Here is a 25,603-nt window from a genome sequence, read left to right on the forward strand (position 1 = left end):
CTACAAAGTTGTGACTTTTTCCATTTATTGGATTCTATCAAGTATCAAAATGTAATTAATCTTGCAATAGACGATAGCAACCGCATGTCGAGAACAATAAGGATGAATATATGGCACCAAAGTGCAATTAAGCGCAAAATGTTTGGTACATGTATGACTTGAACAGCCATTTTCAAATATTTTCATCATTTTATTAAAAATAAATACCTTTACAATCTGATATGTGAAAAAGTTCAGCAAACAACAGTCCCGAACCCACAACGACATGAAGCAGGTGTAACGCTTGCTTTACGCTCTACGCCACCGGAACAGTTAGTTTTCGCGTGCCTTTCTTACATTTTGTCTATTCTAATCTGAAACTGATGGGCGGAGTTAGTATAAATAGCCTCTGCTTACAAAGCGGGCTACTTGCACGGTAAATAGACACTCCGTATTTTTTATTTCTTCCAATAAGTGGTGGGGACAAAATTGACTTTGGCAAAAAGTGGTGGGGACATGTCCCACCCGTCCACCCGCAAATTACGCCTATGCTTTTATAGTTACAACACGGATAGACGTGTCATTCGTCGTTCATGACCATAGTCTGATTTTGGGTGAAAAATGTATTCAATGTTGCAAAATTTTTGTACTTACATTAATACTTTCTTGTTACAAAGTGTCAAAAGGTTTTTATTAAAATGTTGACAGTCACTTTGTGTCACCAAGGCAGAGTCTTACCCAATGTTTGGCTGTTGTCAATGGGCTTCTCCAGTCTGGGACCAATTAAGACCAACCTACTGCATTTCACAAATGATTCGTTATTCCAGGTCAGCCAGAGCTCAAATGAAAATAAATAGGAGAATTTTATGAGTCTTAAGTCACAGCAAGGGCACTGCAATTGCAAGCGACCGTGTCTTCTTTAATGAGGCTTTGACCACCTCAATGGCCCTAGACCTATTTAGGGGGCAATTTTGAAATATTCTGGAACAATTTCCTAAAGCAATTAGCTTTGACAATTTACTGCCACTTTGTTTGTATTTTTGCCTGTGGTAACTTGATTAGATGTGAACAAAGGGGCTGCATAGATTTTCAACAGATGGATTACATTAGCAAAACATTTCTCACTGTTTATCTGTGATGCAACTTGATGTCAGTTATGACTTGGAAAAAATGGGCTGTCAACATAGGCAGCGTCCTTGGCTAAATAATTCATTTCATTCATTTGAAATATACTGCAACTTAGAATTTGGCCCAACAGCTGTGTGCATGGAACTTACACTGTGCAAAAGTTAAAATATTACTTGAACAAATTTGGTGCCTGGTCACACTGGTCGCAGTTAATGCTGTTAATAATTTCTGTGTATATTTATATTTTATCAGAATGAAAGGGGATCACTTTGGCCTTTTGGCCTCAGTTGAACCACATGCAGGGTTTGCCTTACAGAGGGATTATTTATCCTACTGACATGCATCATACTGTGGAGTCTTTGAATCAGTTTTAAATTTATAATATAAGACCTGCAATAGTGTGGAATTCCCTTCTCACAAATATCCAGTGCTATCTAATGTAGGGTTTTCTTTTTGTTGGAACTTCCTTTTTACAATTGTACAGTTTCCTTATTATAACTCAGTCCCAGTGACAGGGTAAATGTATTCTGACTGGCATTGTTCTATAATTGTCATGCCGTGTGTGCGTGTGCGCATGCGTCCGAAGTGTAGAGTTCATTCCTTTTTGTGGTTCTGCTGTAGCTGTTTGCCAAGTTCCTGTTGTAGGTCAATGAGTGCATTGTGCACTTCACTCCTGTAGTGTCTTTGCCATAGTCCCCCCATCCCCGGAAGAAAAGTGACCTTTTCAACTTCAGCAAAAGATCTAGAGCCCTGATAACAACCAGACATACTCCAAGTACAATTCTGTTTTCCCTTAAGTTAAGGTGGATGTACTCTAATCGCTGTCATCCTTCCTAGCCCAAGACCAAACCCATAGCCCTGATATCCTCTTCAATAGATGGAGGTTTCCTGATAAATGTTCCTTTCTTAGGTAATCCACATTTAGTTTTTTGTGGGGCAAGTAGCATTTGACTTGTAGTTGTGTTATTAGGCACAAAACAACAGCTTTACACTGAACTTTAAATGATCAGCTATTTGCTAAATCTCCAAAATAAGCTTGAGGGTCTGCGACTGCACTATGTCCCATGCCAGTGTGCCTTTGGTGCAAGAAAACAGATACATCTATGTAATTTGCACACTAAAAAATATCTAAACATGACCTGGCACCACAATCAATCTCTGTAATATTTGTGTAGCAGACGTTGTTTTGGGATCCGGTGACCTTAGGATCGAGGTCAGTCATCATCTAGCCATTAAAGTCATCGCGCAGCCTGAGGGGGAAGGGGCTTGGTTGCTGTGTAACCTGAGCATGCCAAGTGTTGTTGAACTCTGTCAATACAAGGGTATTCCCATCAACAATTTGTTTAGGAAAATACGTTTTTCAATGACTGATTATACTTCACGTTTCACTGTCATCAATCATTAAAGAGCATTTGACGATGTTTAATTAAGAATAGAATGTTGCCTTTTCTAAGCTACTATTAATTCCAGCATTTTTCCTTTGTATACATTTTATTTTCTCTTCCGTTAGAGCCATGCAACACTCTAATGATGGCTTTATATGACATGAGGATATCGTTTAACTTAAAAAAGCTCAAAGAAATTGTTCCTCTTTTTTCAGGCTATTTGCAGGTGTCCTTGTATCCACGCACAAAAGGACATGTTGACTAATTGGTGAGGCTGTTAGGAAGCCCTTTTGGGATTTAAACAGCAAGACAAACAAGTGATCCCGTGTGGCATCACCTGACCTAAACCACTAGGTGTTTATCCTGAAATGTCTAATTGGAACCAAGTCTGATGTTTTGTCTTCTCATACACAAAGAAGGTTCTTTGTGTATGTGTTTGTGTAAGATGGAGACATGGTGCAAAAGTCAGATAATAGACAATGAGATTTAATGTTTTGGCATGGAAATCTAAAGTACTCCAAACTCAAATCTGTAACGTTGTGGTATATGAAATGTACATTGAAGTCAACTGCTCGATTTGTAGAGCTTTTTTTTAATACATATACGTGTATTATGGGTGTGATAGTATGTGATATAAAAAGGATATATAATAATATTACATTTTTAAATAGTTTTACTTGTAAATAAAAACAAGAGATAAAATGAAAAGTCCATAATGCAGTGTTGTTGTTGTTTTGTACAAAAAGGATTTGCCAATAAAGACCTATAAATAATACAGTTAATCAGGAAAGAGATGTCACACTTGATTTGCAGGTCATTTAAACTGCAAGTCTTAACACTAATAAGTTCCCCTGAGAGGCATGAACCTTTTTAGAAATAGCCTGAATATATATAAATTGGGTATTACGCATACTGTACAAAGAGGCTTTTTCCACATGTCGCCATATAGTTTTAATTGCATTAAAGGTTACTTTCACTGAATGAAGTTTAAGAGGGTTTTTTTTTTGCAAATAAATGTTCTATTATGAAAAGTTATATTTATTAAGCTAAATTATTCAGAGGGCAAAATATGCTTCCTCAGCGCAACATGTTTTTCCTGAAATTCTAAAAAGTTCTCTCTTACAGTGTGTAAGGATCCACCATATAAAGTAGAAGAGTCTGGATACGCTGGCTTTATCCTGCCAATTGAAGTTTACTTTAAAAATAAGGTACTTTGTTTCTGATGTCTTTGTTTTTTAAGATTGTTATTAACATAAATGGGAGTATGTCTTTTGTGTGTACTTTGCCTGGGCTAAATATAATATTACATCAATTTTTACCAGGAAGAACCAAAAAAAGTGCGATTTGACTACGATTTGTTCCTGCACTTAGAGGGCCACCCACCTGTCAATCACCTGCGTTGCGAAAAGCTCACTTTCAACAACCCTACTGAAGAGTTCCGCAGGAAGTTGCTCAAGGCCGGCTGGGTACGTATTGGTTGAGGATGGCCATGGCTAACCACAGGGAACAGGAAGGACAAGTTGTCACTTCATGTGACCTCCATTATGGTTTATATAAATGCTTGGCTTTTGTGAGTACAAAGAGCTGAAGATGTCTATAAAGACTAGTTTACAACTGTTCTCAGAATATTAACTCCATGATCAAGTAATTGAAATCGTAATGTTTATGCAAGAGAATAGACTAGTTTTCTCCTTGCGAGTTTAAATGCATGCCCAAAATTCACAGGTGACAATTACTGTTCCCATAGACCAAGATAATAAGTAACTTTACAGGATTCAATTGGGCTTGTCTTAACCCAACCATCTATCACCACATGAAACAAAAGTTGTCCTTGGCTCAGTGCCAGAGGAATCCAGAGAATTCTTAATGCCTTGTATTTGTTTTGTTGATCTTGGACGCATGTTGAAGTTCATTGACTGGGACTTTTCCCCAATGACATTTTTAAAGAAATTCTTATTCTTGTTAGGGCCAGCTCTGTAGATTTCGATCATCATCTTTTGCCTCATTCCAGTAATTGTAATGTTTTATGGATGGGGCTATGACACCATCTCCTTTGGCGCTTGACTGGCATATGGATGAGGCACGGCTGGAATCGAAAAGTTTATTGGCAAAGAAGGCAGTTGTGCGGGAAGTTGTTTTAATTAAGAGAAAACTGTTAGCTAGAGCAATATCAATTTAGCTAGGTGGAGAAAGGTCCTTTGCAATTTACCTGATTGTTTTGGCTGTTGAAAGGCATTCTGTCATTAGATCAAGCCAAGAGTAAGCAAATTGCATTTGTCAAGTGTGTTTTTTTGCTTGCATGTTTGCATTTTTACTATGTTCAAACTGTATTAAATGTGTTTGCTTTCATTACAGCAACGGGATCTTCATAAAAGAAATTCAGAAGACTCTAAAGTAAGAGCAAATACCATACTCTGTTTATTCAGCAGAGTTTTACATTGAAATATTCTCATTTCTACAGAGTGGGGAAAATGGTTACTGGAGTTGTCAAGCTCCTATGCACAAATCATAAGTAGCCCAAACGATTTGCAACATAAATTTCAACTGCTCTGATACAAAAAACTGCATATTTGTGTAAGGAACAGAAAATCTGTAAATGTTTCACACTTCCTTTAAATTATCTGAACTGACTCAGAAATTAAATTGCAAATGAAAAATGTATACTTACCGGTGATGGTTTTCAAAGAAATTGCTTATAGACCGTTTCATCGGATGTGTGCGCCTGGACTTCCGGTCTGTGTTTGGCTAGTTTCAAATTAAATTAAATATAAGCTGTTATATTTTTTTTATGTTAATATCAATTTGTTATTATTTTATTGTATAATAATTGTATGAAATGAACAATTTGTTGAATGGTTCCTGTAGTTTTGTCGCATTTAAAGAAACTGTATGGGACATTGACATGTAGCGGTTGAGCTTGGTATCGCAGTCAAAATTCAAAATATTGGAGAAGCAAGTTTAGCCAAATAACTGTTGTTCTCGGTTTCTTTTGCTTGTCATCAGAAATAATCTACAGGCACTCTATTATTTGCTAATGTGTACCGTAAATTAAGGGCAGTCCACGAATGCGCGCATGCACAGTAACGTTTATGTTGTTGCTTTGAAACCGTCTGGAAGTCTTTTCCATACACAATTATTGTATGGCTTCAGAAAGAAGAATCTCGCAATTATGAATGAAATGCATCTGAAAAGTAAGAAACTGCAGTTTATTTTCTCATTAGTTCTCTTCATCATCTCATAGGTAATGGTAATGCAGGAGGGCTCCACTTCTCTGTTCGGCCAGCATCTGAAGCTGCCCACATTACCCAGCAGCTCATTAACACTGACCTTCTTGGATGTGAAAAAGAGCAAGTCTTTCCCAGGGTCAAAGGTGAGTGTTGGTCTCACCGTTCATAGGCTTACTCCTGAAACTTCCATGACCATGTTTGGCAATAGAGGGTATGGATGTGTCGTCACTTTGCCATGTGAACACCAAGTGAGCAAGCCCCCATGGGTGGCAAAACACTCAGCAAAATGACTGCTTACAATATCAGGAAACACAGTTCCGCGCAACATTTCAGTGTCCAGGAACACCTGATTCCTTTCATAGTCATAGGTAAGGCGTAAGGATCACCGTCGAGTCCAGCGCTTGTAATTTCAGCAAATAATTGCATTTAAGTCACGGTTTCATTGTTTCTCCTATCTCCTCAGCAATTTTGCTGGGTGTTTTGCCACCCAGGAGAGCGTGTCCCAGGGCGTGTCAAGACATGTTCACGTGGGAAAGTGACATCAATGGATCGCATACCCTCTATAATGTCAAAATTCCCAGTTCCTTAATTCTGCATTTTTGGCAAGTTGAAAGATGCTAGAGGCATTTAACTCCAAGGATTTTAGACAGAAACTTTGCTTTAAGTCAGTCATTTCTTGGCTGCTGAGGAACCACATGCCAGCATTCCGATGATGTGAGCTGGCTAAATTGGTATCGTTTTTGGATTGTGTGTTACATTTGTAACAAGGTCCTTATATTGAACACTAGGGATGCACCAAATGTTCGGCAATCGAACATGTTCAGCCGAAAATAGCAAAAAAGGCATGTTCGGTGTGACTTGTGATACAGTCAAGCATCAACAAGCGCAGAGAGAGAGAGAGAGAGAGAGCGAGAGACGGGCGTGCTCTTTATTAATGCAAACAACGCAAACATTTTAGAAGTGTATGTGGAGCATTTTAAAGTGTTAGAGAAAGACACAGCATGGGACTTATCTCGCGGGAGTAAATTTCCGAATGAAAGCGTCTTTACCAGTCGGTAACTTTACTTCAGATGGAAGTGGGCTGTCTGACAGTAGCCCCGCCACTTGCGACATCCTTTGACATCATACAGTCGTTGCGTGCACTCAGTCCCCTGTACTAAACAACTTGTCAAAGTATGTTCTGTGCATCCCGGCCACGAGTGCACCTTCTTAGAGAATAGTCATCTTTTGTGGGCGGAGTTTGGAGGAGAGACGTGAACTGATATGGTTGTCAGTCAGCATCAGTCAGAATTGCTTGCATTGGATGTTTTTTTTTTCTTAAAATCATTTTGCAATGTAGCCTATAATAATGCAACAGTTTTCGTTTATTCGTATTTTTAGCTTATAGGCCTAATGTTGAATGACACTTTTAATGAACTGTTTTATTGTAGGGGTACAGAGTAACTTACATGACATTCTTTTAGCAGTCAGTTATAGGCCTAATATAGGCTATTCAATTTCAATTTTTTGTTTTAATTGACTTTGTTTTGCTCAATATTATTTTAAGTTGTATTGTATTTTATTGAAAAGCAAGACAAATTATAAAAAGCACATTTTGACCATTCAGTTTATGCAATAGTGAAAAATGGCTAAATAAATGGAAGAAATGCAAAAAACATGTTCGGTATTCGGCCTTCGGCCAAGTGTTTAATTTTTATTCGGCGTCAGCCAAGAATTTTCATTTCGGTGCATCCCTATTGAACACGTATACAGTTTCCAGCATTTTTATTAAGTCATTCTGAAATGCCTTTTTAATGATTTGAAACAAAGAGGTAATCCTAGTGTCCAGGTGTTTTCTGCAAAAAAAGCTGTAGCTTATCCTAGCATCTATTAAATCATATCAGCCATTACCCCCATAAATTGGGCATGGCAACAAGCTGTGATTATTTCTTTAATGTACTTGTATTATTAGTATCCTGTGCTGTTAAATGGCTCGTATTGTATGCTAGCTCTTACAGTGAAGTTAAGATCCTAGCTGCACATGGAAGCGGTTTTAAATCCAAACAGGTCCTAGCGTGATTGATTACTGACAGATCAAGGGGTCGTTCACAGTCAGCTTTCCCTGTACTTCTACACTGAAGACTTAAGCAAAACAAATTGACAGTCTGCGCTTTATCTTTCTCCCCTTCCTCCCCTTAATTTGATGTTATGATTAAAGTTTTTGATTCTGGAGATTGAGTAATGCTGCAATCCTCCCTTTTGTGGTTAAAAATAAAAAAATAGACAAAAACATTGATTTCATTATAAAATAAAGTGTATTATAAATAAGTACATAAACATTTATGTTCAAAACTGTCTCCTTACCTTTCCCTAATTTGCAACATGATGATTTATGAGTTGAGCTGTCCGTAAGCTTTCACAAGGAATGTCACTTTAACCTACTTAAAAAGATAAGTATGTGTAACCTGCGATTTTAGGTTTCAAAGACGAACCGAGATACAGAGGCAGGATATCGTCATGGTACCTCAATTTAAGGATAGATGGATGGATGGATGGATTACACTTACACTTTATCAAGTCTATACGTGACTGCAAAGTTACCAGGACCATCCATAAATCAGTCTGTTCATACAGCACAGGATTTTTTTTTAAACCCTGTTGAATCTTGATAGTTTTGTGATTCATTTGTTGAATTATGTCTGCTTCATGCGGTATCTATTAAAAATCATTATGAAACTGATGAACAGTGCTGTTTGTGGCTGCACTTGCAACCCGGTGAAGCTTAATTTGTGAAGGCCATGTTACAAAAAACACCCGGAAAAGCGGTTGTACAAAAATCTCTCAAAAACTGCAGGCTTGTCCTACCGATATGCCTGTTTTAAAGCTGCAGGTATTTCTTGCATAGAGTATATTCTTATTGGCAAAATGTAGGTAGAATGTGTAAAAAGTAAAAAAGCAGCTGTTGCACATGAGCTTCGGTATATCTGTAATGTCCACATTTCAGTATAGCCCAATCTTTCTGGTGTGTAACTATAAATGGATGAAAGCCTATAAATCCTTCTGGCCAGTAATTAAAACTGTGTTTATTAATATTGTGCTACTCTCATTATAGGATGGGTCCAAAAGCAATAGTGCTCTTACTACAACAAACAATATTAGCAGCAGCTCTCTCAAACTCCATAAACCGTCCAAGGACCAGAAGGACAAGCCTTCCAAAGACTCTAAAGAGTCCAAAAGTGCCTTCAGAGATTTTAGCAAGGAGTCTGGAAAACTCTCTAAAGATTCAAAAAAGCCCAAAGAGAATCAACCACTTCAGGAAGATTGTGCCGTTCCTCAAATGGGATTCAAGGAGCCCAAGGCTATGTCGAAGGAGCAGCGGTCATCAGAGGTTAGCTTCTCAAGCTTGGCACAAAGTAAACGGCGGCCCACCTTGGACAGTGAAGGCCATGTGACGAAAAAACGGAAAAGCAGTTTTTTAGAAAGCTCTCAAAAACTGCCTAATTTGCTCCAGCACCATCATTCGGATAAAAAGGTTCTGAAAGACAAACAGCAGATCCGGCAAAAGTTGCAAAATACTGAACTTTCAGAGAAGAAAAAAACATCAGCATTACCTCCTTTCCAGAATGTCTTGGACCCAAATAACTCTGACATGGATGACAACATGTTCAACAGATCAGATGTAAGTTACTGTAATTCATAATTCTTCTGCTATCGCGATTACTAGAGGTTGGTTATTAATCTGCTTTATAGTGTGTTTATACCACTGATGTGTGTATTCAACATATCTTTTATGAAATTGGAGTTTGGTAGGAGAGGTAGAACTGGACATTTGTAATTAAGTCTGGTGAAGATGCCATGTTATTGTGAAAGTTTATCATCTATCATGCTGACCAGTATCTTAAAGAAGTTAAGGAAAAGGACAGTGGATTTAAGGTTATAGTCTTAGGGCAGTGTTTATACTAAAAGCTTTACTTCAAAAACGCATAACTCTAGCTACGGTTACTCCTGGCGTTTACACTACTCCGGAGTTTTCGACCCCCGAAAACGGAGACTTTTGAAAATGCTGCAGACCCTGTGTTAGTTTGAAAACTCCAGGGTTGCGTTTCTGTGTAAACAGACAAAAACAGAGACTTAAGAATACACAGGCGTGGTTGCCCACATTCGCTTACTGATTGGTTTGTCTGTATAATTGCGTTTGCTTCCTTGATTCGTAAAGCCCCTGTCATATGAGCCATTACGCTACCTGAAGGCAACAATGACCAGCCTCCCAAGAACCATGTAAACAACAGGCTTGTTTGACTTTTTAGCTAGTACACGGTTCGACGAGAGAATCGAGAGCCGTATGCTTTTAAATAGCTCACTCAGTACTGCAATGTCATCCGTCGATCGGCCTGCATGGTGCTGGATGACATCAAACAAGCCTAATAACACGGATTACCTCATATAACGTTATCCACACGTCCTTGCTTTTCCTCGCCATCATGTTCATTTTGTACTTTTGTAACAATTTTGCAGTAAAATATCCCAAAACTACTAGGCCAGTGTTTATATTTTGTTCAGCTGAGTACTTACAATATCTCAAATGTTTCCAACTGAATTGTGATTGTAAATCGTGAGAAAATCACCATTCTAAACAGTGACACGGGGCTGTGCAGTTGCCTGTCAATGGCGTCATATCCGCGTTACCCTTTACTGCCTTTACTGACGTAGGAACCACATGACAACAGTGCAGTGGACAAATGCGGAAGTAGTGTCTAGCAAGACACTAGCATGTTTCGAGCAGTCACTTATTTATGTACCACAATTATACGCAAAAACTTTATAAAACTTTATTCCCATCTGATTGATGGCCATCAGGAGGTGGAGTTGAAGACAAGAGATCCCATCATTCCACGCTCCTTCACAGTGTCATCAAGCTTAGACTGTAAATCGTATTATATTGTATTGTCATTGTGTTAAATGTCTGTACTAGAAGCTTCCAACACCAAAGAAAATTCCTTGTGTGTGCAAGCACACTTGGCAATAAAGCTCTTCTGATTCTGATTCTGATTCTGAAAGCTACACCATTGTTGTTGTTTTGATTGTGCGCCCTCTAGCGGCGGTTTCTACAAACTGTAGCTTTAAAGCGACTTTTTCCCAAACAAGCAACTTTTTGACCTCTCTAAAATTATTTAAGTGGTAGGTCAACTTTTAACTGGACGAATTTTACTGGCGTTGCTACCTAAGCAGCCTCCTATCGGCTGAAATTGCACTTGTAACTTTAGTGTTCGGGTTGGTACAAGCCCCGCCTATTCCCTGTTTTACGGCATACGTCACATTTTACTCGTAGCCTGGGAGAAGTTAGCGAACAGCAGAGCTAACAGTAAGACGAAACAAACCAAAACATCACCATGGCAGAGCCAGCCAAAAAAAACAAAGAGGGTTTTGTCAGAGGAAGTAAAGAAAAGAAAGCGAGAGAGTGATCGGACACGAGGCCGGTCACGAATCAATATCAGACGGCTTACACTCGGTGGCGCGAGCAGCAAGAGGCAACAGGTTGCAAAACGGATGGAGACCTAGCGGTCCTGCTTCTGGATTTGTAAGTGTTTATTTGTACCTTTTTTGTTACTGTCCTGTACTTTTGAACGTATTTGTTATTATTCTGTGTCATTGGCGCACCACCGGTTCACACCAGCTGAGAGATAATATAGAGATAAATAGCAGAGCAATGTTGGCTTGAACACCGGGAGACTGCATTTATTCATTTAATTATTTGTCAGATATTATTTATTAGAATGATCTTGCTTGGTCTAAACACCATTCACTGTGCTGTGTTTTACCTGTGTTTTTCTTATTTTCTCCTGTAAAGCTGCTTTGGAACAATGCACATTGTGAAAAGCGCTATATAAATAAAATTGAATTGAATTGAAATGAAATGAAATAATATATGGTTGCCGGTGTCGATAGCTAGCATGTTGTAGTGTCTCGTCATGAATGTGTGTAGTGCTTGTAAATGAAGACTAAAAAAACACAATAAACGTGTTGTGGTAAAAAGTAACAGATTCTTTAATTCAGACCAGTAAACCGAGTAAATGTTGAACAGTTCAGTCGTTGAGTAGGCTAATGTTGTCGTTATATATATATATACATTCTATGCGCTGTTTTCATAGCGTATCTGGGTCCGTCGGCTGCCAGCGGAAAATCTTTGTGACAGTTTTTATGACACTGAAAACAGACAATTCTGCTTATCAACCACGTGGGGCAACAGTGAGCAGAAGTTGCTCGTTGTCGCTTTAAATTAAGTTAATGATGTAATTTGTTACGTTTTTATTTAGTAACAATTTGACATCAAGCTTATTATTATCACTAAAGATTCATAACGCATTAATATTATATCTTGTATATTGTTTTATTAATATTGAAAAAAAGAAAAAATATACAAAAACTGCATTTAAACCTGCGCGGAATGGTATAATACAAAAACAAAACAAAACGCACTGTATACTGACAGTGTGTGATATATGGTTATCTTGTTTATTTTGTTTTACAAAAGAGACAGCGGAGACAGCGGAGAAAACGCGCTGCTCTTCTAACTCCTGGTAACAAAACCCAGATCTGACAAGAACATCTGGCTTTATTGCTTATAATATTGATAATAAATAAAGTAAACGGGCTTGATACCTCCATGCCGACTGTTAAAATCCTAAAAAAAAATACCCCGCAACAAAGACGGAGCCATTATAGTGCTTGTTTCCCTGTTTATTACGTGACCGTCATCTGAGGAAGATATTGCCTGCTGATCAGCACCGCATATACTGTACATGTTGTTTTCTTTGTCGTTCATGGTCAGTGTCTGTCTTGTTTAGCTTTGCATTGCATTTGCATCAATAAATAAGGTATTTATTTCAACTAAGGTAACCAAGTAATCACAGCGCGTTTTACAACAAACAAAAAAAGCATCCGTGCATATTTATTTACAGGTGATGACCCTATTCGAACTTCTTAGAAGGAAAATTCAGGCTTTTAGGTATCGAAAAAGGTGCCAGTCTTATAAGGCCAAATTCACTGAAACATTTTAATATGGTGATGTGAGCCGAGCATAACACGATCCGGGCATCCGGTGTATAACGTTAAACTTAAAATATTTAAACTAGCTTGCGATCTGAGTGAACAAAGATTTAGGAACACATACAAATTATTTTTTATATTTTCTGTATACTATAAAATCATTACAGATGAAGTGAAGAAGCGTTTAATAAGACGTGACAACTCTAAGGTTTTCTGTAGTGGTAACGCAGTTTTTATTATCATGAAAAATATGAATATTCAAATAGTTATTGCGGATCGAATATTCAAACATTCATGCACATCCCTAGCCCATGCAACTGTTTACATTTGTGTGCGCATGCCCAGCATGTCTGAATGGTCATGTGGAAACGGCAGTATAAACAAATATAATTTTCGTTTTAAAACGCCGTTTTCGTACAACAACGGGCTAATGTAAACACCACCTTAGACCCTATTCACACTAATGCTTTTTGGTTTGAAAACGCATCTTTTTCTCTGTTTTGGCCTTTCGTCCACACTGAGACGGCGTTTTTGTCAATGAAAACTGAGCTTTTTGAAAACGTATTCAAAGTGTGTATGAGGAAAACAGATGGGTTTAAAAACGATGATGCGTTTTTCGTCATGTGACGCAGTTGTTTCGGCTGCTCTCCTGTTTGATAGATTAACAGAGATACTCTTATATAGGGAGATGGGAGGGTCTGTAATACTTACCATAGGAGAAAGCGTAACGGCTATCATGGATCTGGTGAGACACCCTCAACCAATCATATATGGCCGGAGTTCACCGATTTACAGCAGTCGGTAACAGTTTACGTTTCACAGTTTCGCATGGATTAGTTTGTTTGAATTACATATTGCATATGTAAAGTAATTTTGTTGGTTATGCTGATATCGTTTAAAATAGACCACATGATAGCAGGGCCGGCCCAAGCCTTTACGGGGCCCTAAGCAGAATTTTAATTTGGGGTCCCCCTGTGCCCCCAATACAATCGACTATTGTCAATGTTTAATTATTTGCATGCACACTTAAAACCTAACACACCCAATTCTATTAGTTGTAGCTGTGTTTGGGATATAGGAATGTCATAAACACATAAACCTTGCATTACAAGTGTATTGTGATTGTCAAAACATTTGATAATTTCATTACTTCCAATTTTAGGTGAACTGTCCATGTAAATTTTGAGCACAGACCATACAAAGGTTGTGGAATTTATTGTTCAATGCATTTAACTATTTGCAAATTTTATTTAAAAAATATTTTTTATTTTATTTTAACCACAACCTATAAACACCCTTTTAAACCAGTAACCCCCCCCCCCGCCTTTCATTTGATTGGCCACCTCACTTATTTTGATATTGCAATGTTGTGTTTAGTCAGTAATTTCACACATTTTGACACACACCACAGAAAAAATAGTGGGTAAGGCCCTACGTCAGAAAACGGTTATGTGTCATGAATAAATCACAAAAAAGCTGTAATTTCATGTGCTCTTGGGGGCCCCCTAGTGGAGGCGAGGCCCTAAGCAGCCGCTTAGTTCGCTAATAGGGAGAGCCGACGTTGCATGATAGCATTTGTAAATGTAATTTATTTGTAATCTGGAAGCCACAAGACTATGCTTTTAAGGGAACTACTCTGTGGTGCATCCATGATCATCTCTGCTGCTTTCCAGTACAGTGGCTGATCAAACGTAATAACGGGTGGAGCATTGTGTTTGATAGCCAGGTCACAAACAAAATCCAAGGTGGACAAAATACACGTCTCCAGAGTACAGGTCAATCATTGGAAAGCAGCAGAGATGATCATGGATGCACCACAGAGTAGTCCCCTTAAAAGCATAGTCTTAATGCTTGGAGGTTTTCATACTTTTATGAACCTACTTGGTGCAATAGGCACACGATGGAAGGCATCATTAGACACCATTTGCTGGTGGATAGATGCACAACTGCCTGCCGAACACAACGGTGCAGTTGCAGGGCATATGGACTACCATGCATGCCTGCTTGTGGACCATGTCAAGTTGGGAATTGTGAGAATCACTATAATCAACCTCTATGGGAGGAAGAGTGTGACGACTAATGGTAAATCTAGTGAAGGTCACAGTTCAAAAAAGTATAAAAAAATAAACCAGAATAAGAGGAAACAACTGAAGAAAATGGAAAAAGTTATGTATAAATAAGAATAGTATTAAAAAATATATAAAAAACAGGAACTGAGCCTTCACGTGGCAGCCCTGTTTTGACAAATTTTACAGTACCACACAGTTCTAATGAATTTATTCTTTATTGGAATCAAAAGAATGGTTATGAACCACAGAAATCACCAGCACTAGGCAAAACGATATGAGAAAGGAGAAATTTGCAATTACTTAAGGGAAATTGTACTTATTTTTTGCATAAATATGCTTGTAACCAATTGCTTTAATATATATATATATATATATATATAGTTGTACTTGTAATCACTTATCTATCATGCAAATATGCCAATGAGAATATTACATGGCCAAAACATGTATCAGGCACCAGTATTCCTGGTCTAGGAGGAATACAAAGGAGTAATGGTAATTTTAAGGACCTGACGGCCACCATTTTGAAAATGGGGCCTTTCTTGGAGTCAAACTTTGGTAAACTTTTAGTATGTTATGGTTGCAATTCAAATCTAAATCTAGGAAAACGTGTAAATATGTGCTATGCATTTGTATCTGCCAATGTATTTGGTAAATGCCAGTTTACACATTTGTGACTATTTTTCTGCAACTTCAAATTCAGAAGACAGATTTGTGAGTTTTGTCCACAAGTGCAAATCTCAACATTCAACTTCAGTTTTTTATTTGACAAGTTTTCAAATTGGGGCTGAGTGTACATTTTAGTGTACAGGTACAAATACTTTACAAGTTCACAAATTAAAATATACATGCCCTCAAGTTTTGCTACTATATTCATCTCCCTCTGGCTGGTGGAACTTTGTATTTTGTATTGTAACGCAGCATGCTTTCAGCCTCTGAGCTAAAGGTCTGAGACTATTGGCCCTGCCCGATTCGCTGTAAGCCATAGCGCCAGTGTTGCCAGGGTCGCGGTATTCCTGCACAATTGGGCTATTTTGAAAATGCAGTTGCGGGAGAAATTATGGAACCACGGGTTGCGGGTTTTTGCTAGTAGGGGTCTCTGTAGGTCGGAGAAATGGGCATGTCGAAAGGTGGGGGCGTGCCGAAAGGTAGGGGTCGTGCCAAAAGGTTTTTCATTGGACAAAGGTGCTCTTTCTTCCCAACTTAGTTGACCAATCAGCGTTAACCACACACACACGTCATTTCTATTAAACAGGAAGAAGATCGCAATAAGGTGTGTAATGGAAAGGTTTCAAATTGTGAATTTGTGATCATAAGCCCTTAAAAATGAAATAAAATTTTATCAGACAAGTCTGTGTTTTTGCTAAATTGCTTAATAATAAATTACAGAAGGTAGGCCTAAGTAAATAGCTCTTACTCATCTAGAAGCAGCTATCATTATGTTTTATGAGTATTTCAGTCTTTTTCTGCATGTTTTTGTTTACATATACTAAAGCATACTAAATCATAGTTGTACTAAAACAGTAGAAATGCCTTTTACAATATGACATGTTGTTATTCTATCATGACACCAAGGAAAGTAAATTATTTTGAATTTATAAAACGCTAGTGCAGCAGTTGTAAGTGTTATTATGTTAGATACATTGTACCACCCTTTAAATAATAATTGTAATTCACATTTGATTGTGACACTTATCAGTTGTTCCTTAAATAATCAGTTATTTCTAAATAGTTCAAGTGCAATATGTGCATCCACTGTACCTTCATTTCACATTTACAATAAAATGCAATATGACATTAACTCCTGCTTCTTTTCGTTTTCATTTTAAATAGTTAAGGTAATGTGATTATTTTCATTTTTAATCTAATACTAAACACATTTTATTGTAAAGTGCACAATAGGGAAAAACAATTCAGTCAAAAGTACACAGGCAATGCTCCAAGACTACGTTTAACTAATAAATACATACAGCCAGGCTGTGTATAGTTATGAAACTCTGACTGACCTCAGTCAAAATGATTAGTCTCAAAACTAATAGATTCATCAGACCAACGACTGTCCATTATGAAACGTAACCAAAACTAGGCTAATAATCCTATTACCACTTAACGTTAAGTGATATTAGAGGCAGCGGCCAATTTGAGGTGTATTTGCTGCCATCAAGCTGTTCTTGGTGGCGCTAACAGCCCGGTGATCACGGAGAACTCACACATTAGATTCGCGTCGAGGCCAATTTTAAAATAGGCACTAGTATCTTTATAAATCAACTGCAGATTCTTGTATACATATTTAAAAGCTTCGATACAAAAACACCACAGTGAAAAGGTGGCTTTAGATGTAGGCCAATAGCGTTTAAGCTGATCTTGAACAGGCAGCTTTCGTGTCCAATTGAAAAGACCTTTCGGCACGCCCCTACCTTTGGTACGCCCCCACCTTTTGGTACGCCCAGTTCTCCGACCTGCAGATACCCCTGTCTCGGTTTTTGGGCTACTTTCATAATGTACTGCGGCCGCCAAAATGTTTATTTATATTCTCAGGATAAATGTTAATTGATGAGATTTTTAATGTGTATTCATACTCCGATGAATACCTGGCAACTCCAGGACCAGACCCGTTCTCTAAAGTGTGGGGAACGAGCGTCTGACAGGCAGGCTACAGTACAGGGAGGGACGCGGGAGCTCAGCTCAACCAAAGAGGAAAATATTGCGGTGGTATTAGAAAATGCATCCGAATGATGTTTTTACCGATGTTTCGTACTAAGGTGCATGTCATGTTACACAATGAAAGAAATCACGCGTGAGTGTACAACAGTTGATTCTTCCGGCTGCCAAGTATCACGTTTGAGCAGCGCTATACGCAGTCTAGAACAAGTAAAACATTGACGTGCTTGTACACATTATACATATGCAATAAATTTAACCATGCTTACTTCTTCAGCAAGTTTTTGCATGTCTTACGAAGAGAAAACACGTTTCTCGTCCATTTCCGTGCGTGGCCTCGAGCACACATGGGATCTTTTTTAAAGAGACACTCCACCCAAAAATGAAAATTCTGTTATGGATTACTCACCCTCTAGTTGTTCCAAACCTGTATGCATTTCTTTGTTCGGTTGAACACAAAAATATTTGGTAGAATGTTAGCAACTGAAAATTCTTTGGCATCATTGACTACCATAGCAGAAAAAAATATAATGGTAGTCAAAGGTGACCCAGAATTGTTTGCTTTCCCAAATCCCCCAAAACATCTTTTGAGTTCAACAGAACAAAAAATATATACAATACCTAGGAAACCATTCAGATAAGTAAATATAGCAATATAAACGTCTTTTGGCAGTGGTTAACTTTGATTTGACACCGAAAAATAATTGGGCTAGTTTTCATTCCTTTTGGGCTGGTTTTGAGGGGTCATTGGGCTGCTTTCATGAAGCTAGTTAGCAAGATCCCTGTGACCAGCAGCAATGACAAGGTAAGCTAACGTTTACATGATGACTAGCTAGAATTCTATATAATCTAGTTCAGATGGGACTATTTTGTATTTACGTAAGTACCTTTGAAAAAAATTAAATGTATTTTGTATTTAAATGTGTTTAATCTTAATATTTTTGTTTTTTTCAAACTAAAACACTTTTTGCCAATCAACCTCCGTATTAGACTTCATGGATGGGCAGTGTTTCAAATACATCCATTTGAAATACAAAATACTATTATTTTGTAATAGTATTTTGTATTTAAATGCATTTAATCTTAGTATTTTTTTGTATTTATTTTTGTATATCCTAGTTAATTCAAGAAATCAGCAGTCTAGAGGTTGAGCGGCAAAAAGTATTTTGTATTTTGAAAATACAAAAATACAAAGACATTTTGTCATTAAAGTTATTTTGGTGAAAGTAACTCAAAAGTAATACAGGAGTCATGTAACGTACTGTATTACAATTCTGAGACAGTAATATTGCAAGGTAAGGGATTACTTTTAAATAGCAGTAACAAGTAATCTGTAATGTATTACAGTTTGGAAGTAACTTGCACAACACTGGTTGTAGTAAAGAAAGAATTAAATTAACTAAAACTCCATAGACACATCGTGTCATACCTAAACTGTAGCCTATTGTTGGGTGGAACAATCGCATCACGCTGTCAATCACTCTCTCGTGAACTGTGTGAACCTTCTCTTCTCACAGAAACATATACTGTATCTGTCTATGACTCACGCTACAGAAAGAGAACAGAAAAATGCGGATGAAAGAAATCAAATTTAAAGGTGCCATGAATTAAATCCACAATTTTAACCCAGCTTTTGTTATATAAGAGGGACTCGTATTCACGCGAACATCATGTAAGTGTCAGAACTGAAAACGCCCTTGTTACTGAGATTACATCTGTTATTGACACCAGGCCGAGCAAACGGCAGATTCTGGAATGCACCTATAGGTTGAACACTGCCTCCACAAGAGAATATCAACGACTACTTCTCTAGCCCCGCCCATTGGTTCGCGCATGACAGTACTGAAGTAACACAAGTTACGCGGAACCAGATAGAGCGAGCAAGCAATAAACATGCCGTTAAAGATCGCAAAATATTGTGGAGTCAGTGCCTGGTTGTGGAAGAACACAGTAGCTGCATAACCTTCCTTCGGATTCCCACATTAGTAATGCGTGGCTGAAGTTTATTTTTAAAGACGTTCCAGCTGACGTCGGTAAAACATTACCACGGTTTCCTTTGTGAATAAGGCAGAGGTCGACAATGGATTTGCGGAGAGACTAAAATTAAAAAGCAGTGCTGTGCCGTCAATATTGGATACGATAGGAATGGCGCAGCAATCTTATGTGAGTACAACATTTTTGTACTATGCGTCACTATTGCTTTGTTAGAGATCGCTTGATATGCCCTGAAATACAGATGTGGGGAGGTAATTTATAAATCACACGAGGTCCCCAGATAATACTAATCCTGTGCGAATAGGGCGAATGTGTAACCTAAGCTATACAAACTATATGCAAAGCCTTGCCATCACATCCGGGAAATAAGTCAGTAAATTTGAGTAAATCAAAGGCTTTACTTATCCCGTGCGAATGCATCACATGAAATACAGATGTGGGGAGGTAATTTATAAATCACAGGAGGTCTCCAGCTAATACTAATACCATGCGAAAACTGCGAATGGTGCTAATGTGTAACCTAACGTTACGTCTCTAACCAAACTCACAGAATGCTCCAACTAAGTTTACTACGCAAACTGCTATCCAATCATAGCAGTGGGCGTTTACTTCCAAGCCTTCATGGTGGAACGCCCATTCAAATCGAGCGTTTGTAGAGCCGGCCTCAAAACCCGGGTAGAAAATAGCCTATTACTTATTGATTTTGATGTTTTTGAATGTAAAAACCACGCGGACGTCATAAGTAGACCTCATACAACAGTATAAAACAATAAACAAGCCCAGTTCATCACACTTTTAATAATCTACGATGTCATACGTTCATAAACGTATTTTAAACAACGTAATACAAATTTGCATTTGTACTGTATGTAAACAGGCAGCAGTGAGGTGCGCACTGTGTCGCTACAGTATGAAAGCCCATGCGAGCGCGAGCTGCGCACGGGACGCTCCGTTCATGCATCCTGTATATAACAGGCAAGAAATCATATATCCGTTCATGCATCCTGTATATAACAGGCAAGAAATCATATTAAACAATTTGTGCAATGTGCATGCGCTCAAAACATCTAACGAATGTTTAAATAAGGACTTTTAGCCAAACTAAATGCTGTGGTGTTTTAATGTATTATGACTATCAACAAATACTTAACAAACAAATTAAATAAAACGAAAGTGAAACTAAACATTAACTCGGATGCATCTACAGGGCCATCCTTCACGAGAGTTAGAGCTCTTCTTTTAGTGCACTCTGAAAACTCTTTCTCAGCTTCACGTCCGCCCTCCGCTATGCCCGGTTTTTCTCAGCATATGAGCTGTGAATGGGTCTCACAAAGAAATACGTCATCAACTAGGATTTATCGTTTATATTGCGGGAAGATTAATTCCTATCGTGGGGAGAATTTCTAATGGTATATTGCAGACAATATAATATTGCCTATCCCTATTCAGAAGATGAGATCTGTGTGTTCAGTTCCTAGTTAGCTATAAGTTGGCGAGTCCCTGGACTTAGGGTTCTCTGTAAACATCAAACAAAGAGGTTGAGACAGGCTCGGAGAGGGTTGAGATAAAGGAGGTCTGGTGTACGAAGGGATCCAATAAAATTGGTGCGTGTCCAGGAGCTGAGGCCCCATTTGTCTGGGTTGGGTGCAGGCAACCTGTCCCACCCATTGCTAGACCTCTCAGCTTTTTTAGGACAAGAAATCTGGCACAGAATGTGGTCAGATACTTCTTATTTAGGTTGTTAGGGTTTTATTCAAAACAAAAGACCAATACCAATGTGATGGTATTATGGATTGTCTTGTCCCTCATAATCTCTACCAACCATGAGAGGATCTTAAAATGATACTCTGCCGTAAAATGAAAATTCTGTCATGAATTAGTCACCCTGAAATCGTATTTTGACCCAAGGACCTCCGCTCATCTTCAGAACACAAATTAATATAGTTTTGAAGAGGTCCGGGAGCTTTCTGACTCCCACCCATAAACAGCAACGTAACCAACATTCTGTGCTTCGATTTGTGTTCCGAAGATGAACGGATGTCCTAGGTTTATCGTACGACTTCAGGGTAATTCGTGACAGAATTTTAATTCTACGGCAGATTATCCCTTTAATTTTGTTGGTCAGGTTTCAGTTGTAAAATATTGTATTTTTTATAAAACTATGTATAATTTACATATCTATGCTAGATTATTTTAGGCTTTGACAGTGTCAATAGTGGCAAGGTTCATTTACCTACAGTAAGAGAGGAGCTAATAAAGTGGGGGTTGTTTTATTAGCTCGAAGGCAAGTGCTAAATGAGATTTATGTTTTTTTGACACCCAAGGAGAATGGGGAAAGGACACCCTGAATAGCTAAGGTTTTCCTTTAATCCCCCTTATTGTAAAAGAGAGAAGGAAAGCAACTTCAGTGTTTATGACAAGTGACGAATACCAGGTGCCTGATTCTGTGGGTCGCCAGGTCTGTGAGGCCTGTTGGTTCTGCTCAAATCAATATCACTGTGGTGCTCAAGACATGAGAACAGTGTGAATGTTAGTGCTGGCTGTAGAAGACGTTTAAGCCTGAACTGTTACAAGCATTAAAAAGCTTTGAGAACTACAAGGCATTGGAAGGGGTTGGTCGCATATGCTGGTTTCCACTGTACAATTTGTACACCGTACACAGTTGTGGCTTCCCAAACCTTAGTAACCCTTGTTGTCTTGTAATATGTAGTAACTATGGTAATTTTTTTATGGTAGGAAATGTACAGGGAATTACGTTTTTAATTTTTGAATTATTATTAAACTAATTATATATTAAACTAAACTAAACTAAACTATGGTACTAGTAATGTAGTTTGTTTAGGTTGTGACTTTCCAAATACTTAACTTCCTTTAACCTGTGCTTAATTTTATCTGGTGTTAAGCGCCACATCTGAAGCTTATGTTGCATTCTAGCAGTTCTAGGTAGACACTGGGGGTGGATCATGTAACCCAATCCTAAAATCTGTTCATGACGTCCTCCATAAGTGCTTTGCTAGCTTGAAGGGAATGGGACAATAGGTCTTAAAGGAGACCAGTTTGACATTCATTGCTAGATTTATGGCACCACAGCAGAGAGGATGGTTGTAAATCCCTAGACCAGCTGTGTGGTGATAGTAGTGACCACCTGCTTGAGTGTTTGCCTTTGCTAAACTCATGAAAATAGCGTGAAGAGGGTTGTTTCGGTTTTGTGTTTATTGCATAGCGTTTCACCATAAATACAGAATTATGAGTGAAATCATTTTGACAGAATGTTGACACATTTATTTTCAACCCATATAATTGGTGCAAAAGACTGGGAGTTGAGTTATTATTGGATGAGTATAATATATAATAAATACATGGTGACATCAGAGGTCGCGTTAATCGAAAATTCTCCATCATTGACAGATTTTTTTACCAGTGACGGAAAAATCTGAAGGCCGCCCGTCATTTTGACAGATTACATTGAGGGCAATTTGTAATTCCCCTTTATGTCAAATTGGTAGCGGCTAATCATTTCATCACCAGAACGTGATCGTAAGTGACCGGAGGAAAGGACGCATGTTTCCCATTCATTAAATGCCTCGTCCATTCAGGAAAACCCACGCGGGATCAGCGGAGACTCGCGGTGCAGAGCCAGGCACGTGTATAAACAAGGCATTATACCATGACGGCCCACCACCGTCAAATTTGTTTTGCCATAGTTTCAAAACGAACTGAAAATCTTTACACTTTTCATAATAACACAGCGATAACGTTGTTTGAGGCATTGTTTCTGGATCTGATTCTGAAATGCATGCATCTGTCACTTAACCATAGCCCCACGTCGCGTGCTCACATATACACACAGGCGCACACAGTGGTGCAGACTTTTTTCCTTCAGAGAGCGATAGCGACTAGTGTCATTTTGGATAAACCTTAACTTTAAGTTAAGTGGAAAATGTCTCTGCGTCTTTTCCGTTCAATGAGCAGCTTAAAGTTACTTGTAAGTGAATGAATGAGCGTTTACAAGCATCTGTCATTGTTACTGACTGGACATATGATTATAAACATTTCTATGTAATTATTATTTTATGTCTGACAACAGAAACATTAAATATGTAAACGACTTTATTGGTTATTCAGTTGTATTAAGACACAGTAAGGTCAGTCGGAGCCGATAGCCTTGTGGTTAGTGCTCCGACATACAGTATGGCACTGTTGCGCTCTGGGTGACCCGAGTTCGAGTCCCGGCTCGTGGTCCTTTCCCGATCATACCGCCACCCCACCCCCCCACCCACCCACTTCGTTTCCTGTCCTCTCATTGTTACTGTACTATAAATAAAGGCAAAAAAAACACCAAAAGTAAATCTTTAAAATAAAAAAACACAGTAAGTTCAGAGAGTAAACGTATGAACATAGCGATGATCTCACAAACTAGGGTTGCTCGATTATGACAAAAATCATAATCACAATTGTTTTGGCCAATATTGAGATCCCTATTATTTAACACGATTACTCATTAACTTTTAAAACAACGTAGAAAAAAACCTGGCTTTTAAACTGTGAATTCAACTGCAAAATAAATGTAAAGAAATAGCACAGCTGAACCACTGTAAAGGAAAAGGGTGCACTGTGGAATTTTACCACAAGAAAAGAGAGGATCCTTGCAAAATGAAATGCAGCACAATAATCCTTTTACCTCGATTATTTTGTTTTGGTAATTTTTGAAGGCCAAAATTAACAATTACGATTCATTTTCGATTAATTGCACAGCCCTATCACAAACATGCTAATTAGCACGTAACATCAACTTGGACCATAGTGACGGGTAAAAATAGATTGACAGATTTTTTACAAGCCTACAATGAAAAAGTCTAGCACAACCTCTGGGTAACACAATGATTCAGTTTATGTTTTGTGAAATATATACCATGTTTTATTGTGGGTCTGATAATGGCATGTTGTTACAATTTACTCTAAACTACCCTTAACAGACTTGTTTAATAATATATTCGTGTTTAGAGCTCCAGTCGTTTTGGTTTGGTGGTCTACTAGTAGGGTTGAGTACCGTTCACTTTTTAGCCGGTACCTGGAATTCTGTCCCGGTACTGTAGGAAACTTTTTCCTCGTCGAAGCAGAGACCAGGAGACGTTGGGATATCTTTGATACAGAAGTTCTCTTTATTGAGGACTCGCTGTGTGTCGCTGTAGTCATCTAAGTCTAACTCTAGCTCAGCACAGTAGAGTTTAATACCTTTCAAGGGGGAGGGATACTTGGAGGTATGGACGATTTACACAAAGCATGCAAATGCAGTACAGGAATCAGCCCGTTATCGGAATTGTCCCAGCCACGATCTCATCAGCATAACAGTGTCATTCAAATGCATAGGTGCTAATCCATACGGTCAGCCTGACCGTATTGCCCTTACCTTCCCATTATCATAGAGACAAAGGCACAGCTGTGCCTTGAGCTTAGCATTCACCTTTAACTTGGGACCCTGCCCAATGGTCAGGAAGTGCATGAAGACAAAAGGGTCATGTCTCAGACACCTGGGCTTCCTGACTTGATATTCTTAGAATGTCATCATCTTTACCTCAAAATGTGAAACACAATGTACATAACTTTCTTAGTTTATACACTATTACATTGGAACCTAGATATAACATTTTATAAATTTGTAATCCCACAGTACCAAACGGTACCTTTTTCCGGTACTAGTGTTCAGGGGCGTAGCAAGCTTTTCAAAAGTGCGGGGGATGGATGTAGTTTGTTTGTTAACAATAAAAAACGATGACTACAATGACAGAAGGGTACAAAAGGTATAACATACAAGATATAAAAAGCTTCCCATTTAAATGAGCGATACTAGAAAAGTATAAAAACACACTCGGTGGTAGGCTTGATAGTGACATGGGTCTGACAGGACTGTGAATGAGACTGCTAAATTTGGCTTACTTGCACCTTGAAAAGGGGAGATAAAAAACAACAAAAAGAAAAAAAAAACGCCCACACAAAGCTTTTTCTCTGGTGGTATAAATAATGTAACAATTTACTGTTTTTAAACATTAAAATAATATACACTTTTCTTTCATAGTTCTTCAACAGGTATGCAAACAATGACATCATTTCTCACTTTTTTCACCTCAACAGG

At 38.3% G+C, this 25,603-nt stretch overlaps 1 protein-coding gene across 1 annotated transcript in view; it reads left to right on the plus strand.

The window, feature by feature from the left end:
• The window catches only part of mllt3 (MLLT3 super elongation complex subunit), a 96,519-nt gene that overhangs the window by 33,787 nt on the left and 37,129 nt on the right, over positions 1 to 25,603 (plus strand). Inside the window, exons 3-7 of the mRNA XM_057340134.1 lie at positions 3,618 to 3,700; positions 3,815 to 3,958; positions 4,848 to 4,886; positions 5,734 to 5,862; positions 8,811 to 9,377. Of these exons, the coding sequence (XP_057196117.1) occupies positions 3,618 to 3,700; positions 3,815 to 3,958; positions 4,848 to 4,886; positions 5,734 to 5,862; positions 8,811 to 9,377 (962 nt within the window). The remainder of the gene's footprint in view (positions 1 to 3,617; positions 3,701 to 3,814; positions 3,959 to 4,847; positions 4,887 to 5,733; positions 5,863 to 8,810; positions 9,378 to 25,603) is intronic.

Source organism: Triplophysa rosa, linkage group LG1 (genome assembly GCF_024868665.1).
Source record: "Triplophysa rosa linkage group LG1, Trosa_1v2, whole genome shotgun sequence".
Classification (NCBI taxonomy): domain Eukaryota; kingdom Metazoa; phylum Chordata; class Actinopteri; order Cypriniformes; family Nemacheilidae; genus Triplophysa; species Triplophysa rosa.